Source organism: Fukomys damarensis, unplaced genomic scaffold, assembly GCF_012274545.1.
Source record: "Fukomys damarensis isolate Sample0158 unplaced genomic scaffold, DMR_v1.0_HiC HiC_scaffold_12, whole genome shotgun sequence".
Taxonomy (NCBI): domain Eukaryota; kingdom Metazoa; phylum Chordata; class Mammalia; order Rodentia; family Bathyergidae; genus Fukomys; species Fukomys damarensis.
The window spans coordinates 22,071,100-22,097,553 of record NW_022900924.1 but is presented as its reverse complement, the minus strand read 5'-3'; the positions used below and the strand labels follow the sequence as shown (position 1 = coordinate 22,097,553).

Sequence of the window (26,454 nt, the reverse complement as noted above, 5' to 3'; positions counted from 1 at the left end):
CTGTCTCTGTGCTCCCGGCACGAGCTGAGAGGTCCGGATGCGGGGTGGCGACTGTGAGGCCGTTGGAGTGGATGGCACAGGCCGCCAGGGCAGCCGGGCACCGGTGCCGCCCTCCATGGAACTCTGCCGGGAATGTGAGCGCCCACCACCACGGCTTCCATTTCTAAACCCGGTTAAATTGGTCCTTTGCGTTATGCAATTCCTCTGTCTGTGTTTTTCTTACACAATGTAAGGCAAACTATAAAAATAACGTTTTGGATCCCTTTTCTTTCCTCCATTGCGGGAAGGACTGGCTCAGTGAGCAACAGAGAAAGATGTTTCTGTCCATCAGCAACAGCACAGTTTGCATGGGAGGTGGGTGCGACAGGATGGGGGAGGGAGAGGCTGTCCCGGGTGACTGGTGTGGCGAGTGCAGCTGTCGCCTTGGGGGCCTTCCCCACATGCCCTTCCAGAGCCACCGCTGCCCAGCGCCCAGCTCCACAGGAAGCGCTGGCCAGCTCTGGCTTCCTGGCCCCATTCCCTGCCCTTCCCTGGCCAGGCATCTGTGCAGGCCACATGTGCGCCCTGCGTCGGTGGGATCCCAACCCTCCCTGGGCCGTGTGGGAGGCTTCGCTGGGCTGGCTCTGAGGCCCCTTTGTGGGCAGTAGGTGAGAGCACCTTTTGGGTGCTCACCTGTCCCTTCTTTAACCCCTGGCAGACACTGCCTGTTACCACGCATTTAAAGAGACTTGCATTTGAGTGTTCTTTTCTTGCGTGCTGAACTTGGACTTTGGGTGACCCTGGAAGACCAGGTTTCCTGCTTACATTAGTGGCGTTCATTTCTTCTACACAGATGCTCACCCTGTACTTGGCGCCTGTGTTCCATAGCAGTGGGTAGGTGAGCACGGGGGATGGTGGGTGAAGAAGGGCGTCACTGGCGCAGGGCTGGGGCGCTGGTCAGGGTCAGGAAGGGGCTCTGGGGAGCCCGGGGTAGGGCGGCAGCCCAGAGATACTGACCCCGAACTCCCCTTGCCTCTTGACAGTAACCGAGAGCCGGGGCATCCTTGAGAGCATCCAGAGGTTCTCCCTGCTGCCCACCTACCTCCCGGTCACCTACCACATCAACAATGCTGACGTGTCCTTCTTCCTGAAGGAGGCCAATCAGGACATCATGCGCAACTCCAGCCTGCAGTCCAGGGTTGAATCCTTCCTCATCTATAAAACCAAGCAGCTGCCGGCGCTCAATGCCAGCTATGGGCCCTTCTCCATCGAGCAGGTGGTGCCGCAGGACCTGATGCTGCCCACCAACCCCTTCGGCTTCACCAACACGTTCTCCCTGAATTGGAAGCTGAAGGCCTCCATCCTGCGCGACAAGATCTACCCGAGCCGCCCCAAGGTGCAGGTCCTCTTCCACCTGCTGGGCCGGGCCTGGGATGAGCCGCGGCCCACGGAGAGGCTGCCCTGCCTGCGTGTCTTCGCCTTCCGGGAGACTCGCCAGGTGCAGGGCAGCTGCCAGCTGGGCGGGGCCCTGGGGCTGTGTGTGGCAGAGCTGGAGCTTCTGGCCAGCTGGTTCGGCCCTCCGACGGTGGTGGCTGGAAGGAGGAAGCCGGCGGAGCAGCCAGAGGGGAGCCCCGTGGAGCTGTACTACTCCGTGCAGCCCGGGGACGTGCATGGGGACTGCTCCCAGGAGGACCCATGGGGGAGCAGCAGCGTGCGGACGGGTCACAGTGACATCGAGGAGTCCGGGCCACCCTTGCACAGAATTGGGAGCGTCTACCTCTACCAGACCCACAGCAGCCCAGCCCTGAAGGAGCTGCGCCTGGACAGCAACGTCGCCGTGCACTACGTCCCCAAGACGGCTCACCAGGGTGATGTGTTGACTTTCCCTGTCTCCGTCTCCAGAAACTGCACGGAGGACCGCTTCACGCTGAGGTAAGCCGGCCCTGGCGGCAGCCTGGGGCACCTGTGCCAGGCGGGCGGCACTACAGGACCCACCTGCAAAATCTCCCCTTCTCCATTCCCAGGGCCACACATAGGCCAGCTCCATCTTCCTGGGCTGGCAGTTTGGTTGTGAAAATACTTGTGTTCACAGATTCCCCAGACACCTCAGAGCAGGTGGGGATGCTTGTGATCCCTGTGCCTTCGCTAACGTTTAACCCACAAGTTTTGGGCTGCCCAGCTTGCCTCCCAGCTCTGGGGAGTTGCCTGCTTCCCATTGGCAGTGAGACTGCAGACAAGATTGCAGCAGTCCTCAGAGAGGGCAGAGAAGATGGGTTTCCAACTTCGAATCTATTCTGAACATGCGAGCGCTAAGTAGAATGTTGTACCGACCTCAAAGTTACTGTGTTACTTCTCCCTGGAAATAGAGTTTAGTGTTATAAAAATAAAAGAGCACAAAGAGCAAAGAATATGGAGTAGAACTTCTCGAATATCTTACATTACATAAGAATATCCCAAAGACAAGGCATTTAAAATAAGAACTGTGTGCTTGAGAAAGCATATTCTATATTTCTCCTTGGAATATAATATATGAGAGGAGGTATTTGCCTTGGTGTGATTGCATTTCCATTAAATAGTTTTATTTTAAATGCAGTAAGTTTGAGTCTAACAGCTATTTAGGAAAGCATTCTTGCTTGACTGAGAATGTCCTAACACTGCGTACAGCACAACAGTCTAACCGCAGTGCAACACAATAAAAATTGTGTTGCTACCCCTGAAAATAGGTGTGCATGCCAGACACATTTTACGTGTGAATTTTAAAAGCTCATCCCATACCGATCTGTTCTCTCATCCCCCTCAATATGGGTTGCACAGATGCAGCTGATTTTGTCCTGCTGCTTCCTTTATGCTTTGTGAAGGGGCAGGTGGCTCTGAGGACAAGAGTCATACTTCGCTTGTGCCTTACATGTGTAGGGCTTGTCGACTGTGACCCAGTATTCAGAATTCCTCTCTCATTTTAACTAAGAAGCAGACACTAATGAACAACACTAATCTGTGATTGCGCTCAGCTCAGGCTGGTGAGGAAAGCCCTCTGGCAAGGCTGGATGCGCCCCTGATTAGCTGGAAATGTAGGGCCCATGGACACATCTGCGGACTGAGCCTTTGAAAGCGCGTCCTGTCCCACTCTGGAAATTGGAACATGTTGCATCTGCTCGCAGGTCCTCCAGCGGTCTGCGAGCTGTGCATTCTGCTTTTCCAGGTTGGACAGACTTCTGTAACATTCTTCGAGCAGTTGGCTGCTTCTGCAGAGAAACCATGCCTAGAAACCCAAGGTTCTGCATAAGCAAACGTTGTCTGTACCTCCCCTCTTATCCACTGCCTTCGTGTTCACGACCAGTGACGGTCGAGGGCCTGGACCTGGGTGAAAACCAGCATCCAGAAGCTGTGGCTCCCAGGGGATGAGCAACACATCCGGCCGGGTTTGGAAACAGTTTGTGTGGTGCTGAGCTTCACTAAAACTTTCTCATCCCACCACTTTCTGGGAACAGGAAATAGATGCACCATGGTCCAAAGGCAGCATCCTCCAGAAACACCCAGTACAGAACCCAGGAAACCTGCTTTCCCAGGAGCTCAGCCTGGGCAGATTCATGGCAAATGCACGGAACCATCTGCCTTTGGGGGCTGCGTCAAAGCCAGGAGGGGCAGCACTGATGAAGAGCAAAGGAGTGTTCATCCAGAGTTTGTCAGTGAGAAGTCAGAGAGAGCTGGGGGCAAGTTTGGCACTGCAAAACTTGTGGGTTAAACGTCAGCGAAGGCACAGAGTCTGGTTTCTGGGTAATGATGAGGTTGACATCTCATGACTCTTCAACCTTGGGCAGAGGGGCACTGTTTCTTAGAGCATGCATTAACTGGAAGCTTGTTGTGTCCTTAAAGCGCTCCAATTGGGAATGAATCTTAGCTGTTTTGGAAGACAGCTGGAAGTAAATTTAGACCTGGCAATATTATTAGTAGTTTGAATTCCCATAATTGGAAAATAATCAAACTGCAGATCTTTCCAGAAGAAGTCAGTTTGACACCAGCATAGCCTGGCTTCCAGATATTTGGAATGAGCATGGGCCTGCCTGTGCTGGCCGCCTGCTGTAAATGACCCGGAGGACCACAGAGTGGCCCGGTGCTTTTCTCTGTGAGTGTGACTCTCAGTCTGGGTTGTTGCAAGGCAGGGCTGACACAGCTGGCCCAGGCTCCTTGCCCACAGGCTGTGGCCCTGGAGGATGGAGCACAGACCAAGCCAGGCTCCTCTAGAGGGAGCTGTCCGTGGTCCAGAGCCAGCTCCGAGGCTGCCCCTGAAGTCTGGGTTTCTGGTTGGTGGTGGCCAGCCCAGTCCCACAACGCTCCCTGGATCTTATCCAAGGGCCTGTGATCTCGGGGACACCACACTGGGCATTCAGGGCTTGGGAGGGTGGCTCTGCTGCAGGAGCCAAGTTACAAGAAAAGATGGTTTTTAAAAAATAGCTCTGCGTGTGTGTCCCTTTGAGAACAAGAAAACCCGTCTGGGGCTGTTTGTCATCCTCTAAATCCTCTTCTGTCCTGCTGCTCCTGTCTTCTGAGCAAAAATTTGAAGAGGCAAACAACACTTTCATTCCTTAGACCTCTGAGAACCCCTTTTAAATTCAGAGCGGGTTTACCTTCAAGGGAACAGCTCACACTGCCCACAGCGCCCCTCGCCCACAGAGTGTGGAGCTCAAAGGATCCCGGGTCTCTGATCACCCGGCCCTGGTCTGGGGAAGACGAGCACTCGAGCGGTTCTTTGTCTAGAGCTTCGGCCCGTTCTTCCACTCCAAAGGAATTCTGGTCCTCAGATAGGAACCGAGGCTGGAGCCCAGGGTCTGTGCAGCATTAGCTCCATCTCCCAAGAGCTCGGAGAGTTCAGGTGGGGCCTGGCGTGGCAGCACAAAGCTCAGGTGAGCCGTGGCTTTTGTGAAATCAGAGTGGGGGCACTGGCAGCTCTGCTGAGTGGAAGAAATGGTGGTGTTGCTTGGTGAGGAGTGGGTGCCCCTGGCGGGGCCACTTCCTTTCTAAGTGTGTGATGTCCAGGGGTTTGTTGAGCACTGAGATCAGGTTTGAGACAGCTCAGAGAACAGGTCACCCTGAGGGAGGCTTACTTGTGAAGATGAGATTTGACTCATAGAGGAGAGAGGAAGGGGTGGGGTGCAAATCCGTCACAGGGCCAGAGTGAGTTTGGGCAGGTGGGAAGGGCATCAGAGGATGCCTGGTGTCACTGTGGAGGACTTTTGAGCTTTGGGGAGCGATGTGATGGTCTTAGACGGACTTTGAACTTCTAAACTTGAATGGCGATCGTCTGAATGTGGCTTGGCTGGGTTCGTTTTTGTAAGTCAAAGCCAGCACACAGAGCGGTGTCAGCACTGGAGCACACCCTTGGAGGGTCCTGCACAGAAATCCACATGACGCTTGGGCATCTGCCTCCTGTGTGTTCTTGCTGGGACTGCAGAGAGGAGCTCCTGATGGCCGGGCTGTCTGCAGCTCCCAGGCCAGTGTCTGGGGCCTGTGCTCGGCTGGGATCTTCTGTCCTTTCCACTCTTCCTGTCACCAGTACCTACAGCCCGGCCATGTTGACACTGTGGCCTGGCTGGGTGCTGGGTGCCATCCCCCTGGTGGCCGAGGACCCGCCCCTAATGGTCCTGAGTGGGAGGAAGTGCTCTCCGCAGCTCTCATCCCAGGGAGGGCCACCCTGTCCCTGGGAGAAGGGTCATGCGGGCCACTGGGAATCCGTAAGTGATGTTTGTTTATTTCCCTCACTAACTTATTCAACAACATTGATTATTTATGTTTTTCAAGGCAGGCAGCTGGGTATTTATGTTATATACTTTGGGTTGTAATCCACTATTATTTTATTTTGTTGCTCACATTTTCCTTTGGCTAGCAGAGCTCTTTCAGTTGGCCGTGGTCCATTGTGGAAGGAAGTGTGTGCACGCATGTGTGTGTATATCTTGCCCCTTCCTGATCACAGAGAAAACATCTTGTTTCTCACTACTTTTTTATATATTCATCGAACTGAGAAGCCTCTCCTTCACTTATCATTTGCTGAGAGGTTATTTATTTTCTTTTTCTTTAAGTCGTAGCTTGTTGTTGGGTTTGTAAAGTTTTTCCTGTGCCAGTTTATGTGATTACATTTTTCTCCTGTCGCTTATTGATATGAATTACTCTGGTGGATATTTGGACGTGAAGCCAGTCTTCCAGCCTGAAATAAATTCCTCTTCTTTGTGGTGTTTGACTCCTTTCTGTTACTGTTGGGTACCGCTTCCTGGTCCCTTCTGGAGGACTTCGTGCCCATTGTAATGAGACACACCAACCGGTTTGTTTCATTTTGTTTCTTCCCCTGTAATTTCTTTGTGTGGTTCTGGTGTCCTGGTTAGAATGACTTCTCTCTGCTCCTATTTTGAGGAACAGAGTGCAGAAATAAAATTATTTCTTTCTTAAATGTACGGAAGCTTTCACCAGTAACTCTGTCTGGGCGTGGGGTTTCTCTTTGGGGCAGTTGTTGATTATTTACTGTTTCTCTAGTAGAACTCTTTGGGTGCCTGTTTCTCTTGTGAGTTTTCTATTTGGTGTCCCTGGGTGATTCAGTCCATTTTATCAGAGTTGTAAGATGGGTTGTCATCAAGTTGTCTGTTGTGTCTCTCTTTTTGCTTTTCCTGTGCTTCTGATATTTATATGAATCCCACTTCTTATTGTGAGATGACAGATCATGGAAATATTTCTGTAGAGTGCAAAGTGGCGCTGTGATCGAGGAATGTAACGTGGAGTAATTATCGGAGCCTAATCAACCTATCTACCACCCAAACGCTCATCGTTTTTCACGGTGAGAACTTTTGAAACTTATCCTTAGCAACTTTGCAGTGTACCGCATTATTTTATTTACCACATTCACCCGTACCACAAGGAAAAAGTAAAAATGTTGTTTTTCAAAGCTGCTGGATCAGTCGTAGTTTGACGCCTGCAGTCGCTGTGGGAGCTGTGCTTCCTGTCCAGCCTGCTGCTGTCCTGGGGAGAGGGTTATCTACTGAATCCCCCATTCCAGAGAACCAGCTTTTAGACTTGAGGGTTTTTTCTATTGTTTTCTTGTTATTGATTTCATGGTTCTTGCCTCTAATATGTATTATTTACTTTCTTCTGCTTGCTTTAGGGTACCATTTGCTCTTTATTTTTCTAGGCTACCAAGATGAAAGCCATTGATTTTAGATTAGCCTATAATTTTTCCATCTCTCCTCTTTCTCATATATGCTCTCCATGTACCTGTGAGTACCTGTGAGTGTTCCTTTCCTGAGACCACAGATCTTGATGTTATCTTTTCATTTTAATTTAGTTTAAGACATTTAAATATCTCTTGAGAGTTCCTCTTTGGCTTATGTGCTATTTAACTTGTAGTCCTTAATCTACAAATATTTATTAGACTTACCATTTTTTAGCACTGACTACTTGTTTAATTACTATCTTGGGCTGAGCATATGCTTCATCTGAGTTTTATTCTTTTAAATGTCAGGTGTATGACCCAGACTGTTTTCTTCCTTGGTAAGTGCTGGTGTGAGCATAATAAAATGTGCATTCTGTCCTGCAGAATGGCACACATTAGTACTACAGGTCATCCATATACTTACCGATTTCCTGCCTGTGCGATCTATTGATTACTGATGGAGAAATGTTATGTCTCCATCAATAATAGTGGGTTTGTCTGTTGTAGTGGTGATTTTTGCCCATATTTTTGTGTGTATTTATTAGAAGCATGAACACCTAAGACTGTTATACCTTCCTAGGTAACTAACCCTTGTAACATTATGCAATGTCCTCTTCACCCCCAAAAATTGTCCTTGTTCTGAGATGTGCTTTTTCTGAAATTAATAAAAACCCTGATGATGGTTAGCATGGTGTGGCTGTCTCCAGCCCATCTGTGTTGCCCTGGAAGTCTCTGTAGTTAAGGTGAGTTTCCATTAAATCTTGCTTTTAACCCATTTTGATGATCTCTTCCCTTCAACCAGTGTGTTTGGTCCATTAACATTTAAAGAATGATGTGAACCCTCGTTCAGTTAGTGTTGATCATACTTTTAACTTTTCTGATGTTTGTTCTTTGTCTCCTTTTTCTACCTTTTCTGGTTTTAGTATTTTCTATACTTCCATTTTATCTCCTCTCTTAGCATATCAATTAAACTCTGAAAATCAGCTGCTTCTCTAATATTTCCATACTCGTTTTTCACTAATCCACGTCCAGCTTTGTGTAGCACTGTAGCCTCACATATAGTACAGGTAACTTGGAACAGAGTCTTCCCAATTCCTCCCTGCTGTCCCTGGAAACCTGGATGTGATTTCTTGTCTCTATTGTCATCAAAACAAATGGTATCTTTGGGTCAATTGAGAAAAAGAAAATACTGTGCTTTGCCTTCATTCCCTCCTTCCCTGGATGTGTCTCTCTCAGACTTGGGGAAAGAGGAGTTCTTGGGACAAGCTGCATTCTCCAGCGAGTTCAGGGAAACTGACTTTTTGGTTTTCCCAGCCTTTTACTTTCCAAGATAGGAATGAAGATGTCCAAGCTGTGCACATCTCAGGGCTGACCAGGAGAGAAAAGCGTTTCCTAAGGCTCTGGTTGGGAGCTACAGAAACACAAAACAGTTTGAATCAGTTTGAACAAAATGAGAATCCAGTGGCAGCGATGGGAGCCAGCATGCGTGGGAGGACCGGGAGGGTGTGGGGCTGGCCAGGACCGTCTGCCGTGCGAGCTGGGACCCTTTCACAGCAACACTGTGCTGGGACGGGCCAGGCCGTGGGGAGCCGGCGGCTTCCCCAGGAAGCTGTCTCCACTGCTGCCCGGCCTCTTCCAGGAGCCCAGGCTGCCCTTGGGTGGAATGTGAGGGGTGTCCACTGCGGGGTACTCCATGTGACCAGCACCCCCACTGCCAGCCGAGGAAATGGCATTGACCCCCAGAGGGCGGGACTGGGCACATCGGAGCCACAGCTTCTTCCCTGGCTGCACGCTGTGCCCTGGGCGGTGTCCCTAGACCTTGCTGTTCTGGTGCTGTGAAACGTTCACTGAGACCTCCCGAGAGGCGCATGGCACTGTGGCCAGCTGCCCTGCTGTCTGTGTCCTGGGAGTTCCTCAGGAACGGACGTGGACACACTGGAGAGGGTAGTTGTCTCCTGCCTCATGTGTCGCCTGCAGGGAGCCAGGAGGGACGAGCGGGAGGGCCTGTCCCGAGGCTGGCAGTGGGGCTCCCCGGACCCTGTGTGGTGTATCTCGTGTGCGGAGACAGCCGAGGGCTCTGGGGACAGAGGCACAGTGTTCTTCCTCCCATGCTAGTGTGAGGGATGTGGCTTGTCAGGTGGCACCGCTCCCGAGGACCTGTCCCGTCTCCTTCAGCCTTGGGGCCCAGTCCCGCTGCTGTGGCCGGTTCCCTTCAGCCCGAGGAGCATTTTGCATTCAGTGTGGTCGTGTTGTTATTTTAGGGTTGTGCACACCGGTGTTTTGCAGCCGGGCTCTTGGCACCCAGTTCCTGTCTTTGATGCTCACATCCTCACCTTGAGCTGACCTTCACACCTGCAGGAGGCCCCCATGGCAACAGCACCCCACAGTGCAGCCTCTCCGTATCTGCTCCTCGACCACACAGAAAGAGACACAGAGCAAGGTGTGGTCGGTCCTGTGTGACCCTCATTGCCCAGGGGCCTTGGGGGCAAATAAGCAGCGTCAGTATGTTTTGAAAGGGGGCTGATGGGCACATGCAGGGCTGCTTAGCTGTGACATCAGCTATAGAGTGAACCGAGGCAGGAACGCATGCAGGGATGTGCGGGAGGCATTTCCTCGAGAACTAGGGCTTCATCTCACCAGCATCTTCGGTAGAAGAAGGCAGAGTGAAGCCAGGTCTGTCTCTTCTCCCACTGCCAACTTTGAAAGCATGACAGGGAATCGATGTTTAAAGAACATTGAAAACACTGTCAACATAGATGGGGGGAAGCCGGCTAGCATGGAGGTGTGTGTGTCACAGGTCAGCTGGGTGCCTTGCAGCCCCGTGTAGGGGGAGATCACTGTCCTGCCTAGGATGTGGCCTGGTCCTAGCCAGTCCCCCTCTCGAACTGGCCTTGGGGCCTGGCTTCCTGGGAAGGAGACAGTGGCATGACCTGTAGATGGCTGTCATGAGAAGCTCGGCCACCCACCTGCACCTGCCTCCAGGGGCCACCTGGGCAGAAGAGGAACAGGTGAGCTCTGCGGTCAGGGGCTGGGCCCTGGGGTGAGCCTGCCTTGGGCCCTCCAGAAAACAGCCGGCCACCCAGATCAGCCCGTGGGGCAGGGCTGTCCCCCACTGACACGCTACGTCCACATGTGTGTAAGGGTGGCATGGTCAGATGCCGAGGCTCAGGCTGCTGGTGAAAGAACAATATAAACAGGTAGCTGGGGATGAAAGGGAAGTCCTACTTGGTGGTGGGAGGCAAGAGCAGGCCCATGAGCCCATACACGGGCCTGTGGCTTCCTGCTGGCCTGCAGCGCTGTGGGTGGCACCTCTGCCTGCAGTTGTGACTCCCGGCATGGGAGGTGCCTGGCTGGCCAGGGACCCCAGTTGACCCCCACACCTGGGCACAGGGAAGGCCTGGGCTCCTCTTGATCCATGGTCACCACTGCCAGCTCCCTAGGGGATCCACACCCCACCAGCAGCAGGCGCTGTGGGCCCAGCACCTGTGGCTGTGGGGGCTGCTGTCCTGGCTCTGTCCCTGCCCTGGGATGCAGGACTTCTTCTGTGCTCACCCAGGATGTGCACTCCAGTCTGGGTTGCCCAGTGGCTGCTCGCCTGTCCCTTGCTCAGTGCTCTGGCACACCAGAGCTGCATTGTAGGTGCAGTTCCCGCGTGGTCCTGATTGGTAGCAGTGGGGAGAGTTTCCTGGGAAACAGCAGACCTTAGCTGATCTGCAAACTGCATGTGGTCATGGAGAGATGTTTATAGGGTTGATATTTCTGTCAGACCAGCTGGGGCCAGGGCAGAACTCTGGAGTCATGGTGAACGAACCGTGGAGTCACTGCAATAAGACTGAACAGACTGTGTTGCAGATACCCAGCGGCCTGGGCATGCACTCGAGGGGCTGAGATGAGGCTCAGGGAGCCTGACAGCCCTGTGGGGCCCCCTCTCCTTCCCACAACTTGCTGTGCTCTGCTCATTGTCTCTTCCCCTGAGAATGCGTGTGGGTGGGGACCTTTCCTGCCCTGTGTGTCCCCCATGCAGCACAGGTCCGTCTCCTGGGGGCTCCTGGCACGACTTTACAGAGTGAACAATTTGTCCAAGGCCAAAATCCATGACCAGAGACCATGGGCACCTCCCAGGCAGGGCTGCAGCAGGGAAATAGGACTGTCCTAGGGCTGTCGTAGGGCTGTCCTTCGCTTGCTGATGGCTGTGCCTCTCAGACTCTGCCATGTTTTTCCAGCAATTTCCCCAGCTGGTGTTTTCCACCTCTGCACCGTCAGTCTTGTCCTGAAAGGTGGCCTCTAGCAGCGCCTTCTTCTCTGTGTCCACACTGTGCCGAATGTGTCCTAAGTGGGACGCTGGTCCCTTTCTTCCCCATCATGTGCATGAGGATTGCAAAACGTGTCTTGAGGTTGCTGCTTTTCCTGGCTGTGCAGTGAGAGTTTTACCTCCAAATCTATTTAAACCCAATAATTATACAAATAAGACAGTATTTTGCTGCCATGGGTGTTATTTCTTGGATAAAGAGGCCTTTGGATGTATCTGGTGTGAGGAGACTCACCATGTATTCTTAGAAGAAAATGACATTTCTGGTAATTTCTATCAGTGTAAAACCTGAGGGCAAGAAAAGCATCACTTTGAGGAGAATATATCCATTCTTCTTGCCAGAAGTGACATCTCGAGCCTGCCAGGATTTCAGGCATGGCGCTCAGAAAATGTGTCCTTTCCAGGGCTGATTATGAGCCTTTGGTGCCTCCAAAATTAGCACCTATGCCTTTTCCCACAGGTTTGAGAGTGATTTCTTAGAATTCCACTTTTCAAACTCTTGCCTGTGTCACAGCGAGGAAGGCTCAGGGGCTTGCATCCCAGACAGGTGCAACGGAGAAGGCCAGGAGCAGTGGTTTCCACATTCACTGTCACAGCAGGACTGCCAGCTGCAGGTGTCTGCCAGCTGAGCTGCGGGCGACTGTCCCATGCCCAGAATGAGGTCCCTGCCCATGCAGGCCCGTGTCACCTTGAGAAGGAGGCAGAACCTCTTGTTCAGCGGAGGCCTGTTCTGAGGAGTCTCTGGCTTATCTCTGTCCCTCCTGGCCTTGAGTCAGCCCCTCAAAGGCCTCCCAGGTTGGTAAAGAGAGAACCTGAGGCTGATTTTACAGGTGACGTGGGCCTAGCCCTGGACCCCCACACAGGCAGCTGTGGGATCCTGACAGTCAGGCCAGGGTGCCACAAGCACAGTGCCCAGCCCTCTGACCCCTGCTTCTGGACTACAACCTGCCTGCACCTGTCTGGCTGGGCCCTGCCCAGGGCATCAGGAGCACAGCTAGGGCTGCACTGTCCCTCCGTTCCAGGGCCACTGTTTCCTTGGACTCCTGTCAGGCAGCACTCCCTTCCGGTCTTCCAGTTGCTGACGCACAGGTCAGAAGAAACAGAAGACAATGTGTTTATTACTGAAATTTCCCAACCCTGTGGAGGTAGAGAGTGGGATCCTGGATCCCAGAAGGCAGCACAGGCCTTGCAGGCATTAGCCTCTGGCAGTGTGGGATCATTGGCCTCTGCCACCGCACGCTTTCCTGACCCTCTATCAAGGCCGTGCGCTTAGTGGGAGAAGCTGTGTCTGGTGTGATCCCGTTTACGGGACGTGCTGGGAGTCAGAATGGAGTCTGGGACCTGGCTCGCTGGGGCTGAGGGGGCCGCAGAGGTTCCCATTACAGAGGGGATGCTGGCGACGAAACTGCTCTGATGGTGGTGGTGGTTACACAAATTCACACAAATCCACACAGGTGTAAAACTAGTAGACTGTCCACTACACCAGTCACATCGTATGCACTCATTTAGCCAAACATACGTGCTGTGTGAGCGTGTAAAGTTTGAGAGCTCAAGATGCATTTGGATGGATGAATTCACTTGTGTGCAATGACGCGGTGCGAATCTTACCTGTGTCTGTTTCCGCCGGCCACACTAACTCTCCCCAACCCCACGGTCTCTTTCCGCCTCTTACAGGCTCTGGTTACTTGGTCTCTAGGCCACGATCTTCTCTTGTTGTAGGTGGGGAGGTAACACAGCAGCCCCTAAACCTCGGGATCTGGCCCAGCCCTGGGCACATGGTGCCCATGCCGCGTCCGGGTGCACGGGAGCCTCCCGAGGGTGAAGCTCTGTCTTCACAGCTCTGACCTCGTTCGTTCCCAGCCACTGCTGCACACGTGTGTGGAGGGTCCAGAGGAAGGTTTCTCAGTCCTGGAAATGCCACTACTTTGGCCTGGTGCCTGCGGCTCCTCAGAGGACGTGGGGGCCTGGCCGGGTGCTCAGGAGGGATGGTTCTGGCTGGGGGCCTGGCGGTCTCTCTCCCTGCCTGACCTAGACTTGGCCTTCAGAGGGAGGGCAGGTAAGTCCGTCTTCCACTCCATCACTCATGTGCATTGCAGGGCATGTCCTCACCGTGCAGTGGGCATCGTGGGGGCAGACCCTAGCCTTCCACACATGCGTCAGTCAGCTTTCTGTGGTGACAACGCACCTCAGAGAACCAGCTTCAAAGGTAGAAGGATTTACTGGGCTCATGGCTTCAGAGGCTCTGGGCCATGGTGACTTGGCTCCACTGTGACTCTGTGTTGGGGCTGAACATCATGGTGTCTGGAAGCAGAGAGAGGGAAGGGAGGGTCCCAGTGTCGCCTCTCATGCACAACCCCCAGGAACCAACCTCTCACCAGTTCTCACCTCCCAGAGATCCCAGGAGCGCCACTGGCTGGGGCTGAACACCTGCCTCAGGGTGCTCGTCAGACCACAGCCCCAGGCCTTCATGCTGTTCCCCAGGACTTCGATTTGAAGGAAGACAAATCGTCCCCCCTTTACATCTCACTGGTTCTCTTGTCCAGTTCGGATGAGCCACCATTTCTCTGAAATTGCCAGTCCGGGGCCTTCCCCGCTCTTCCAGGAGCGCCCTTTTGGTGCAGCCCTGGGTACAGCGCCTTTCCCTGGGGTTCCCCGCCCAGCCCCTCCACCCACCTGGCCACCTCCCTCATCTTCTCACAGCCTCCTCTCCCACCTGCAGCCTTCTTGCTGCTCCTCCAGGGAGCTCGCCCCATGCACAGAACTCTCCCTGGATGTGGGCAGCGCGTGCCCCAGGGTGCGGAGATATTGAGGGTGTGAGAGCACCAGGTTCTGAGTTTTATTTACTTGGTGCTTCTCCTCCCTGGCAACTAGCACAAGTCCCACACAGAAGCGTGTTTCACATGTGCCCTCTGCCTCTAGCTCTGCATTTTCACTCTTCCGTCCTCTCTGGTTGAAATATGAAGCAATAGTTTATGTGTCCTCTCCATATTTACCTTTTCTTTGTTTTCTCTCTCTTTTGCCAAGAGATGTTTTCAGTGACTCTTCAGCCCAATGAGAAAATGTCAGAAATGTTTCCAAAAATTTTTACTAAAAGCTTCCAAATCCATATTTTTTCCCTTTGCTTTTGCAAACAGGGAATAATACCTTTTGTCACCTTCTGCAGCTCTTTCACTTTCAGGCCTTAATTTAGCCCTTCTTTTACCAACTTAGGGCGTCACGCCCTGTTGCACGTCTGAGTGGACTGAGGTTGTGTGTTGTGTGCGGCTTTGTCCACTGCATGCTCCACTCGCTTGATGCCCCGCCCACAGAAGCCACAGACCGTGTCAGTGAAGCGCGGGCATACGGACGTGACGGTGCAGCTGGCCGACCTCAGCGCTGACCCTAGGGAGGTCCCTCTGTCCCCCAGGGCCCTTCGCCTCTCCCTGGGGACCTGGTGAGCTCGTTTCAGCAGCCAGGAGAAGCAGAGTTCAGGGCTGTATGGTTTCGTTGGTGAGGAGCTGGTGCATTTCTGTGTAACGTTCAAAGACCGAGGAAAGCGCTCAGCTCCAGGGCTCCTCTGGCCTCCACCCTTTCCTTCCCTCCCAGACAGCAGAAACCGCTCTGGACTACATTACCATGCCGGGTGCAGCACCGCTGGCCCTTGCCCCTTGAGCCACAGGATCTCCTGCCTGCTCGGAGGTGGCAACTGGCCAGTCTTGGCAGACTCCTTTGTACTCGGAGACTTCTTATATCTGACGCAGCTCAGTGAGCCACAAAATGAGCTCAGTGGACACGTGCATGGTTCAGTCCGAGAATAGTGTCTCGGCCCTCAGCACAAGGGGTGAGTGGGGCAGGCCTCGGGGCTGTGGTGAGAGCTGGCCGGGAGCCCCAAGTTGGTCCCTCAGCCACAAGGCTGCCACTGAACACAGGGATTGCCCATCCGAGCTCGTTCGGGTGGAGCCAGCCGTGCCAGACAGGGGCAGCTCCCGTGTGTCCCTCTGGGGGATCCTGGAGACCTCAGATGGCCCGGGACTTCAGTGAGCATCATGGGTGCACCCAGGCAGTACAGCCTTCCCTGCTACGGATTCGCACCCGTGCCCAGCCCCTCCAAGAGCCTTGCTGCTTATTCCTGTGCTCTGGGATCTGGGAAGGGTCAGATGCACAGGCAGAGCCTCTGGGAGCAGCCCACAGGTGGGCAGAGGGTGACGAAGGGGTGGAGGCATGATGGGTGCTGACTGCATTGCGGTAACCCCTTCCCTGGGGACTGTGAAGTCTGTGTCCTGGTGGGAGAGGGAGGCACAGGACTTGACTTTTGGGCTCTTCCTGGGTCCCCAAGACCTGACCCACACCTTAATTGGGGTTTTGGGGTTCCTTTCCCAGCAACTGTTATGCCCTGGGTAGCAATGTCGGGAAGATGCAGACAGGAGGAGGGGATCTGAGCTATTCTCTGAGTGAGGAGGAGATGGCAGGGGAGCTGTGCAGGAAGGGCAAGCACCCTGCAGCCACTGAGACAGCCAGAGGCAGTCATAGGAAGAGAGACTGGGCCACACAGGGCAGGCACCTGGATCAGAAGTTCTACACACACACACACACACACGCACACACACACACACACACACACACACACGTAGCATTCTGGGGCATTTGATGCACAGCAGTTTCATGTCTATAACACGTAGCAGCTTTCTTCAGAATAGATATTTAGTAAAGGCAAATGACTCCCTCAGCTTCCTGATTCACTTATTCTAAACCTTGAGAGTCTTCAAAAAAATGAAGAAAAATTCACTTTGAATAAAAGGACTTTCAAGCCAGACTTCTGGACCCACTTTGTCATAGAGATCATGAGACGGATACTTGACCATTGCCCAAAGTGCGGTAAAGGGTGCTGGCGAGGACCCCGAGGCCGCCTCACACCAGGGCAGCATCACAGGGTGGGCTGTGTGCACGGGGCCTGCAGGATACCCTGGGGCAGCTCCCCATGGGTCCAAGAGGGCACCTGCCGCCCAGCTGGTCACATGGAACTGCGTTTTAAATGCTTCTCATTTTGCTCTCTCAAATTTAAGGACCCCTCACAGACTAGAGGCAGGCTGGAGCAGAAGCCCTTTCTGCCGACTTTCCACCCAGGCCCTGGGGGAGGCGATGTCCTCACTCCCTCGGCGTTGCTGTTGGTGTCTGAACCCCCTCTCTCTGTGTGGTCCAGGTCTCCCCTCAGTGGTGCTTGTGTTCCAGGTGGGAGCGCGGAGTGGACGGCTCATGCCAATCACCTTTTAGGGACCCAGTGACAGCGGCTGCTTATCACAAGGAGCAGCGTGGGAGCCTGGGTCACGCTCATCTCGTCTGTGCTGGGGACGCTTTCCCTGCCACAGCCGAAAGACGTTGGATTTTAAGCTGCCAGTGGCAGTTTGCTTCGCCCTCTGTTTTGGAATGATGTTGGTGACTGGACAGAAGGGGCAGAGCCCCCTCACCTAGGTGCCTCCCAGTACTCGGGCCAAGGCCGGACGTGACTTGTCAGGCAGTGAGCAGCCAGCCTAGCTTCCCATGAAACCTGGGGTTTCTTTGTCCCCTCCCGTGCAGGCCGCATTGACTGCCCTGCTGCATCCTGGAAACTGGCAGCTTGGTGGAGTTCAGGAAGGGAACAGTGGGACTCCCAGGTCGGGGTGCAGTTTGTTGGGGTTGGTGAGGGCCAGAGGAGCAGTGGTAGCAGGCAGTTGTGTGTAGAACTACACAGGGGCGTTTATTAGGTGGGCTCACAGGGCAGAGGTAGAACCACATGCCAGAGTGGAGGACCCAGGAGCCAGAGCCACGGAACAAAGAAGCAAGTGCAGACGCCCGAGCCTGAAGCCTGGAAGTTCCCTGGGGTCGCTGCTGCCAGGACCCAGGGAGGCAGCAGGAGCCCCAAAGGATGTGCAGGCCCAGCAACTCCCTCCTTCCTTGGCCTTTCATGTGGGCTGTGAGCCGTGGGCTGCCATCCCCACCCTCAGAGCCAGCCCTCCCCTTCCGTTTGTTGGCCCAAATGCCACTCGTCGCTGGACAACCCGTGGCCACGCTCAGAGCCACTGCACTCACCTGCGAGGCTCTTAATTGGGCTAAGGTGACAGTCACTGTTTGAATCACACTGATGGACACAAGGTCACGGGAGCCGTTTTGTGGAGACTCTGCCCTCTGCTGACATCCGTATGATGGGGGAAGGGACCGCTCAGATTCTTAACTGCTCCCTTTGTCCCAGGCGGTCACTGTGACATCTCTGTGAGTGGTGTCACGAAGCCTCTCTCCACACCTTCCGGCCATTTGGTGGCAGACTGGAAAGGAGAAGAGGCAAGCTGGTGGGCAGGGCTGATGGAGGGCTCTCGGTGTGTGCACACAGGCCTCGTGGTGCACACTGACCTCTTAGCCTCAGACTTTGCAGATGGGACCAGGCGAACATCAGCATTCGCAGTGAGGGACGTGAATCAGCATGAGGGCTGAGCAGTGGTGCACGTGCCTCATCTCACCTGTGGGGTCCTGTGGAGTGTGGCCCTCGATCCCGTGGCCCTCAGAACTCCGGGCCTCTCTGAGGTGGCCCTGTGATAACCCTCAGCACGTGAGTCTGCTATGGGCATCGGGGCGGGAACGCAGGCAACAAGCACACCACACCCAAGGGAGTGACTGTGAGGAAGGCAGAGCTCCAGGCTGAGCAGCGGGGAGAGGCCCGAGCTCGGTCCCTGACCCACAGGGGGAGCCACACACCATCGCTTTGTGGACTGGACAGCGCAGGTTCCCAGGGTGGGCGCTGCTGTACTGAGGGGATGTGGCTCCCACGTGGGCCCCCACTGGACTGTGGCACTCGCTCCACACTGGTGCCTTCCAGCCAGAGCACACTGTCCTTGGGAAGCACACCTTCCCAAGGGTGCGGGCTTTGGAAAGGTTTGCATCTCAGAGAGCAGAGGAAAAGCACAGTGCCGCGTGGACCGACTCAGGGCCATAGGACAAGGGAGGGGAGCACGGCACAGGGCGGTGGCTGGGTCCTTCAGCCTGGCTCCCAAGGGGTGGCTGGACTGTAGCATCGTAGCGCCTCAGGGACCTGCTGTCAGCACACACAGACCTTGTTAACACGGCTCGGCACGCTGCCTTCATTTCCATCTGTCCCTTTCTGACCCTAAGACGATGGGGCAGGCCCTGCTCAGCCCTGCGTGGGGGCAGGTTCACCTCAAGCATCGTTCTAAGAACTGCAACTGGGTTTCGTGGCCACACCCACCTTGCCCACCTCACCTCCTTCAGCACTGACACCGGATGTGGTGGTAACTCCTGGACGTGCAGGCCCCTCCCCTGATAGCTTTCACATGGTCCAGACACTTCTGGTGGTTGCAGACCGACACAAAACAGACCAAGAAAGTCCTTTCCAGATGAAGAGCAGGCGATTCTGCCTGGGCTCCTGGCCCCAGCTGGTCTCGCTTCATCTTGGCTTCGACTGCTGTTTTGCCTCTGTCTCTGTCTTTCGCTCCATCCTTTTCTCTCTGTCAAACGTGCATGCGCATGCATGCGCGTGCGCACACACACACACACACACACACACACACACACACTCGGCATATGTACAAAATTACTTGCTCGTCTCGTCGGAAAATGTCCGGGACCCATCAGACCCAGCTACTGGGCAAAAGTTGGCGTAGACAAACAACTCCTTCCAGTATTTGTCGTCTTTGCCTCACATGATCACTGAACTCCTGCTTTCTCTCCAAGTAATGAAGCTCCACCATCCAATCAAGAGCAGCCGCGTGGCCTGCACATGACGGTTCTCCCCAGCTGGGCTGGGTGAGGTGGGATCGGTGTTCTGCCCCCTCCAGAGGACTCACGGACCCTTCTTCTGGTGTCTCCACTGCTCTGCAAGTAACTGCCATTCGGTTTGATTTGTGCAGAGTATTTACCCTTGTAAGGGCACCAGCAGGGATCCTTACAGATTTCAGATCTAATGGAAAGAAGGAAGAGCCAGAGAAAGAGAGGGAGAGGGAAGGCAGGGAGTGTTATAGACCGTGCACCCGAAATCACTCATTTAAACGGGCTTTTCAAAGAAAAGTTTATTCCAGTGAACAGAGACGAACATCAGGGACTAAAATTGGGGATAGAGTCTAACAGCTAGCTGGGAAAAGCCATTTGTTAAATCCATATGTGGATGGGCTGACATTGTTAGAGAGAGCAGCAGCTGGGAGAGAGTTCATCTGTGAGAGGATGGCTCACACCAGGAGAGAGATGTTAGCAATAACTGGGAAAGGAGTGCGGCTTATGTAGGGACGGAAGGGGCTCAGGAATCTGGGGTGAGATGTTCATGATTGAGTCAAAGACAGTCTGCTTAGGGGTGGAGACAATCCTGGACTTCTCAGCACTGAGGAGACTGCCTTCTGTTGATTGAGAAAAACAGCCTGGTTGCTTAGCCTGTTTATTCCTGAAGATCTCACCGGAGTCAGGCATGTCAGGGAGGGTTTGTGGTCAGCGCAGCAGAGGACGTGGGTGCTGGGATGGAGAGAGAGGTGGGCGGCCCCCGGTCAGCATTTGCAGGGGGAGTCGTCTTTATAAACAGGGGTGTGTTACATGTGTGTAGCTGGCACTGATGCAGTGACCGTGGGAAAGTGTGCTATTATGGTTGTAGTTTGTTCAAAAACTTGCTCCTCAATAAAGAACTGGAATAAGAATTCTAGAAGGTAGAATTTCATATATAAACTTGATTTTTAGTTCCCCAAGGCAGCATAGTGGTTTTCATTAAGAAAATTGCAAAGCAGAGATTAGTAACTAAAAAGTATTTATTTTTGTAATCTCTTAGGTGTTAATAAAAGAATAAGGCAAATTTTAAAGGGGAAAAAACCCTCTTTTAACTCTAATGTGCAAGCCCAGAGAGTTCTCAGGTGGCAAATACAATACTGCTGTTTGTACCAGGCAAAAACTTTCAACCTACATTTGTAAATGAGTTACTGAAACTCAGGCATACCAGGAGTTTGGTTTCCTCTTCCCTGACATTTTAATTTAGGCACAGAATGATTGATCACACAAATAATTTAGTGAAGTTCAAAAAGTGCTATAAATTCATTAGGGTAATTTTCAAGGTTAAGGTGGAATTCTAACTCTGAAGATGCTGAGTCACCTTTCTATTGCCATGAAAAAAGATCTTGGGGAAAACAGCTTAAAGGACAAAAGCTTTATTTTGGCTCCCTGTCTCCACCCATGGTCATTTTGCCCTATTGTTTTCAGGCCTGAGGCAAGGCAGGAGCATGATGGTGGAAGGGCCCAGCGGAGGAAAGCTGCTCACCTCACGGTGGCCAGGAAGCAGAGGGGAGAAGGGCAAGAGTCTGAGAGAAAGGGCTCAGGGGCACCTCAAAGCCACTATCCTTTGTCGTGCTTCATCCACCTCCTAATAAACCTACTCACTTATGAACATAGGAGGGAATTAATCCACTGATGAGGTTTGAACCCTCACGATCCATCACTTCCCCCAAGTCTCACCTTTGAGCACCTCAGACTGAGGACACTGCATACCGAGACTGTACCAGAACAGAAGCCACTAAAGTCAGAGCCTTTTAAAATCCATGCCTTTCTGGGCAATTCTCGAGCACCTGCTGTGTACCAGGTTGGGGACAGGGAGGGCACCAAGCATAGAGACTCACAACTTCCTGAATATAATGCATTCTGAGACTCCCAGGCATCTCGGCCAGGCTCCATTGCTTCCTCGACAACATAGAGAGCTCTTGGGAGAGAAAGTTTTGCTGTTTTTTTCTTTTTAATATTGCTCTATTAACTTATGTGGGAGCCAAGTCTCGAAAGTCATTGCCTGAGCCGCTTTGGGCTGGGTAATTTGCAGCTTTGGGGCAGCAGCTGCCTCTGGCCCCATGTACTTTCCCATGCTCCTCGGGGCCCGGAGGGCACATTAGGGCCTTGTTGGTGGAGAGCAGATAAAACGTGGCACCAGCGCTGTCAGCCGGCAGTGAGCAGGAGATGGATGGCCAGTGCGATGGGCTCTGACAGCCCCTGGCCAGCATGTTTGCAGCCTCTCCTCCATCCATCACACTTATCCTGGCTGGGGAGGTGTCTTTTGGGGGTCTGTAAGTTCCCAAAGAGCCAGAAGAGTGAATCCAAATTGACAGCCCTTGACTTCGGAGACGACCCTGTCTGCCTTCGCAGGTCCTCGCACAGTGGGCTCTGTGCCCGTGCCCTGTCTGCAGATGAGCTTGTGACCCGCTCAGGGTGGGCAGGGCAACGAGCAGAGTGAAGAGAAAGTTGCACAGACAATGGAGGAATGGGTGCACTGGTCCAGTGGCTGAAACGGGATGATGTCGCCTGCTCCTCAAGAGGCAGTCTGGGGCGGTGCTGCAGGAGGCAGGGACCACAGGAAGAGAGCAGAGGGAGGCGCTGTGCTTCGATGGTGGCGCAGGAGAAGGTCTTAAGATCTTCTCTGATGCTTGGCTGTTCCACGGCGGAGGACAAGAGCAAGCTTGGGGGCGAGGGGGGCCAGGAATGTCTCCAGCAGAGTCTTGCCTGTGAGCCGGTGACCCAGAGGGTGGACCCAGTGGGAGGGGACAGGAGGCAAAAACGGGGGCTGGAGATGCCACAGAGTCTCTAAAGCTGAGCCCGGAAGTGGACCCGATTCTGCAAGAAGAGGGGAGAACGGGGTCACAGTGGGGATTGAACAGAGGGCTGCTCTCATGGGAGCTGAGTACCATACTTCTTCCTTGTTTTTGAAGAGTTTTAAGAGAAAATGGAAGCCCCTGCCCTGCCATTCAGCCGAGGAGATGCTGCCTTTGTTCCGTCTTCTCTGCAGAGCATGACTTCGTAACTGAACGTGGTTGTCCACACACAGGCTCAGGGTCGGCTTTTCTGTTTGTATATCTGCACTGCGTGGGTGCTGAGCTATATTCCTAATTCTGATTTCAGCACCCTCTAATAGTCCTTCACAAGTGATCTGCTGTCACTGGCGGCCGTTTTCCTGGAGAGCACACTGGTCGGAACAGCCCCAGTGAGCATCTCCCTGCAGCTCGCTTCTGCTCTCGCTTGCTCTTTGGGGTGCTGCCACTGCTGTGTGTGTGGGAATCAGCAGTCTTAGATATTTGAGTGGTACGTGTGACACACAAGCCCTTAACTAGGTCTTTTTCTGTTTCACATGGAAGTGGGAATGTGTTGCATTCATCTTTGTGCACCTGCCTTCTCTCACTTCACCCACAGCTCCTCTCCATTTCCACCGCACTGGCAAAGGCATGGAATCCCTTCCCTCTAACGGGGTGCATAGTACTCCACCCTGTGCCTGTGCCCCATCATCCTGGTCTGTTCATGTTGAGAGATGCTGAGGAATCGACCACTGTGCTACGGTCAGCACCGACAACTGTGTGTTATACATCTCAGAATTGCTAAGAGATCAAATCATGAATGCCCTCATCACAAGATTCAAGTATCTGAGGTGATGGGTGCATTGCCAGCTTGACTTAATTCGGCCACATGACATCTCTAAATCGTGACGTCACCTTGTGCCCATAAAATGTACAGTTGTGAGTTTTCAGTTCACCGTAATGTTTTTTAAGGTGGAAGTCAGAAAAAGAATCTCTAGTGGTCCTTCTTTAGGATGCCAAAGGCTGGCCCACTCCGTCTGGCTGGTAGCGAAAACACAGATGCCACCCACAGCTCTTAGGAGTGAGGACTTCGTGTGACCAGGAGGCGAGGCCTCGCCAGACCTGACATCTTCTTCTGCCTCCAGTGACCCCTTCCCAGTCCTGACTTTGTCAGCTGCTTGCCAGGCGGCATTGACTGGGCCCCTCCTCCCCGCCCTCTCCTCCACTCCTGGAGAACGACTGCTCTTCTGAGTAGGGGAGGAAATGAATCCCTCATTTTGCATGTTCAGAACCTTCCTCAGTAATTCTCTGTGGTGCTGAGCATTGTTAGTATTCAGCTTTCCCTGTGCCACCTCTCACTGTGCCTCCCATTGTCTGCCAGGATCCTGGGTCCTCACCGCTTGTGCTTTTGGTGGATCACTGGTGTGGCTTCCTGCCCTTTACATGCCACAGGACCTCACCTCACAGACTTGGGTGACTCCTGGGGGCTGCGCAGAGCTCTCTGCCTTCCTTATCCAGAAGCATCCACATCTGGAGGGGATGTGCCCAGGAACAGAAAGCAAGGTCCTGATGACAGGTAGCTCTGGGCTGAATCCTTGCCTTTGCATTTCCATGCATAGGGCTTAGTGCAAGTAGATTACCGTCTCCAAGCCCCAGTGGTAGCGAGGTGACTGCATTAGTGAGCTTTTATGCTGTTGGGACCAAATATCCAGTATACACAACCGAAAGGAGGAAATGGTTTATGTGACTCACGGTTTCAGAGGGTGCAGTCTATGGTTGGCTGACAACCAGGCAGGAACATCATGGTGGAAGGGTGTGGTGGAGGAAGCCCCTCACTTCATGGAAGGTAGGACGAAGAGAGCAAGGGAGAGTCAGAGACAGAAAAGAAAGGACAGGATAAGATGGGCCCTTCAAAGCCTTGCTACAATGACACCTTCATCCATCCGAGTCCCCCTCCTAACAGCACATCTGGTGAATGAACTCATCAGTGGGTTAATCAGTGATGAGGCTAGAGCCCTTACCATCTACTCTGTTCCTCAGATCCCACCCACTAGCAGGTAGGCCTTCCACGCGGAGAGGCTTTGGGAACATCACAGCTGCACAGATGGATGTGGCAGGAGGCAGGGGCTCAGGACGGTGTCTGTGGCTCGGAGCACCTTGGAGGAGCTGGTCCTGACACCTGTTGGTGCACTGGATGGTGTGCTCTGTGACAGGTGCTGGGCTGACATGGTGAGCAGAACCAGAACCAGACACCGGTGACAGAAATCCGAAATTATAGGAAATTATACTTCTGGTAAGGGCCACCGAGGAGCATCAGCCAGGACTCAGAGAAGAGGGGACAGAGAAATTCCTGGCAGAGGACTGTGAGACAGGATCTGCAAGGGATGGAGGTGGCCAGTGGGGGTGGGGCAGAGGGAGGTGGCAGGTGCAGAGGGCAAAGGGGTGTGCAGAGGTGGGGATGGCTGGGAGGAGAGGCAGGGAGGAAGAGGAGGAGCTGGAGCTGGAAGGGGGAGAACAGAAAGAGAGAGAAAAGGAAACAGAAAGAGGGACAGTGAGACAGACAGGGAGAACCAGGGGTAGAGCTGGAGAGGGGTGGAGGAGACAGGAGGCTATGAGGGGACCTGGGAGCTCATGCCACGGGGCCGTGGTACCCCACAGGGCTCTGGCTTTCTTCTGAATCCACTCAGAGTCAGAGCTCAGTAGCCACCTGCCACCCTCCCACTGTGCATGTCCTGGGGAGCCTTTCCCTGCCCTGCCACTGGCCCCAGACTACCGTCCCTCTCACAGGCCAGACCCCTGGCTCGTCCTTCAGTGCTGCGTCCACAGGGCCAGTGAAGGCCCTATGTGAGCAGGTGTTCTGTGCCTGTTCTCTGCACTGAGGAAGTGGCCGGATGTCTGGACCCCTTTGCCCATGGCAGCCACCTGGCCTGGGGAGGCTGCGGGCGTCACTGGCAGACGCCCCTGTCCACCGTCCCTCCTCTGTCTCCTGCCACCCTTGCATCCTTCAGCTCTTGATGCTGTGTGTTCCTGGGGAGCACAGCTGATGCTTTCCTGTACCATGGGTCCTCAGGCTGCGGGAAGTTAGGGTTCTGCCCTAGAGATCTTGCCGCAGTCCTCTGTGGAGACATTTAATAATCATTAATTGCTCCCTGGTTAGCACCTGCACCCCTGGAACTTTTGTCTGATTTACCAAACTATGTCTATGGGGTTCAACTCTATAAACCATAACCAAAAACATGATTTTATCTGAAAAGATGTCCAGTAATAATGCATCGTAATTCCAATGATAATGTAGTCCTCCTTTTATCTGGAAAAAAATATGTTTTTTTTTGCTGTTGTTGTTGTTTTTTTTTTTTTTTTTGGCAGTACTGAGGATTGAACCCAGGGCCTTGCACATATTAGGAAAACTTTCTGCCCAGTTCTTCATATTTTTATTTTTAAGATAGGGTCTCACTAAATTGTCTAGGTTGACCTCAAAATTGTGATCTCCCTGCTTTAGCTTCTGCAGTGTGTTATTACAGGAGTGCCAACTAGTGTCTGATATAAATCATTTCTATTTTGTATATGATTTTGAAAAGGTGAGTGTCGTGAACACTGCCCTGGCGTAGAGCAGTGCCCTGGAAGGTGGACATCCTGAGGTTGGCGAGTGCCCTCTCGCTGAGCCTGGGGGAGCCCGCTTCTCTGTGGGTGCTGCCCTGATCCACCTTCCTCGCTGGAACTCGTTCTGTCAGTCAGTTTCTCCCATGCCTATTTTCTGTCATTGTCTTGCTTCCTACTATGTTTGATGTAGGGTTTTTAAGCACAAAAAAATGTGGAATATATACCATGAAATCCATCTCTGCCACAGAGGACTTTGCCAACCCACAGAGTGTCTCAGCCTAGGACAGGGAGGCTGCGGCTGCCTCCTCCCCTGACCTGTAAATCCCTTCACCAACGAAAGCCATGGAAGTGAAAAACAATTTTCCAGCTGAAAATGACCATATAAAGTTTGCTGAAAAGTCGAGGAAAATATTTATGTAATATACATTTGTGGTTCGAATATGTGGTAGATGACTGGATTTAAAAAATCGTCACAGTAAATGAGAATGCCAATACAACATACAGGAATCTTTGGGACACAATGAAAGCAGTTCTACGTGGAAAATTCATAACATTGAATGCCCACACTAGGAAAACAGAGCGGGCTCAAATAAACAACTTAACGATGAAACTTAGACTCCTAGAAAAACAAGAGCAAGAAAAACCCAAAGCTCGAACAAGAGAGGAAATTATAAAGATCCGAGCAGAAATCAATGCAATTGAAATTAAGAAAACGATACAAAAAATAAATGAAACAAAGAGCTGGTTTTTTGAAAGAATCAATAAAATTGACAAACCCTTAGCTAATCTTATCAAAAAAAGGAAAGAAAAGGCTCAGATCCATGCAATTA

At 53.0% G+C, this 26,454-nt stretch overlaps 1 protein-coding gene across 1 annotated transcript in view; it reads left to right on the top strand.

The window, feature by feature from the left end:
* The first annotated feature begins 292 nt into the window (after nucleotides 1-292).
* The window catches only part of Tmem132d (transmembrane protein 132D), a 348,355-nt gene continuing 322,193 nt past the window's right edge, over nucleotides 293-26,454 (top strand). The window contains 2 exon segments of the mRNA XM_010604286.2: nucleotides 293-354; nucleotides 1,023-1,911. Coding sequence (XP_010602588.1) covers nucleotides 315-354; nucleotides 1,023-1,911 — 929 coding nt within the window. The 5' untranslated portion in view covers nucleotides 293-314.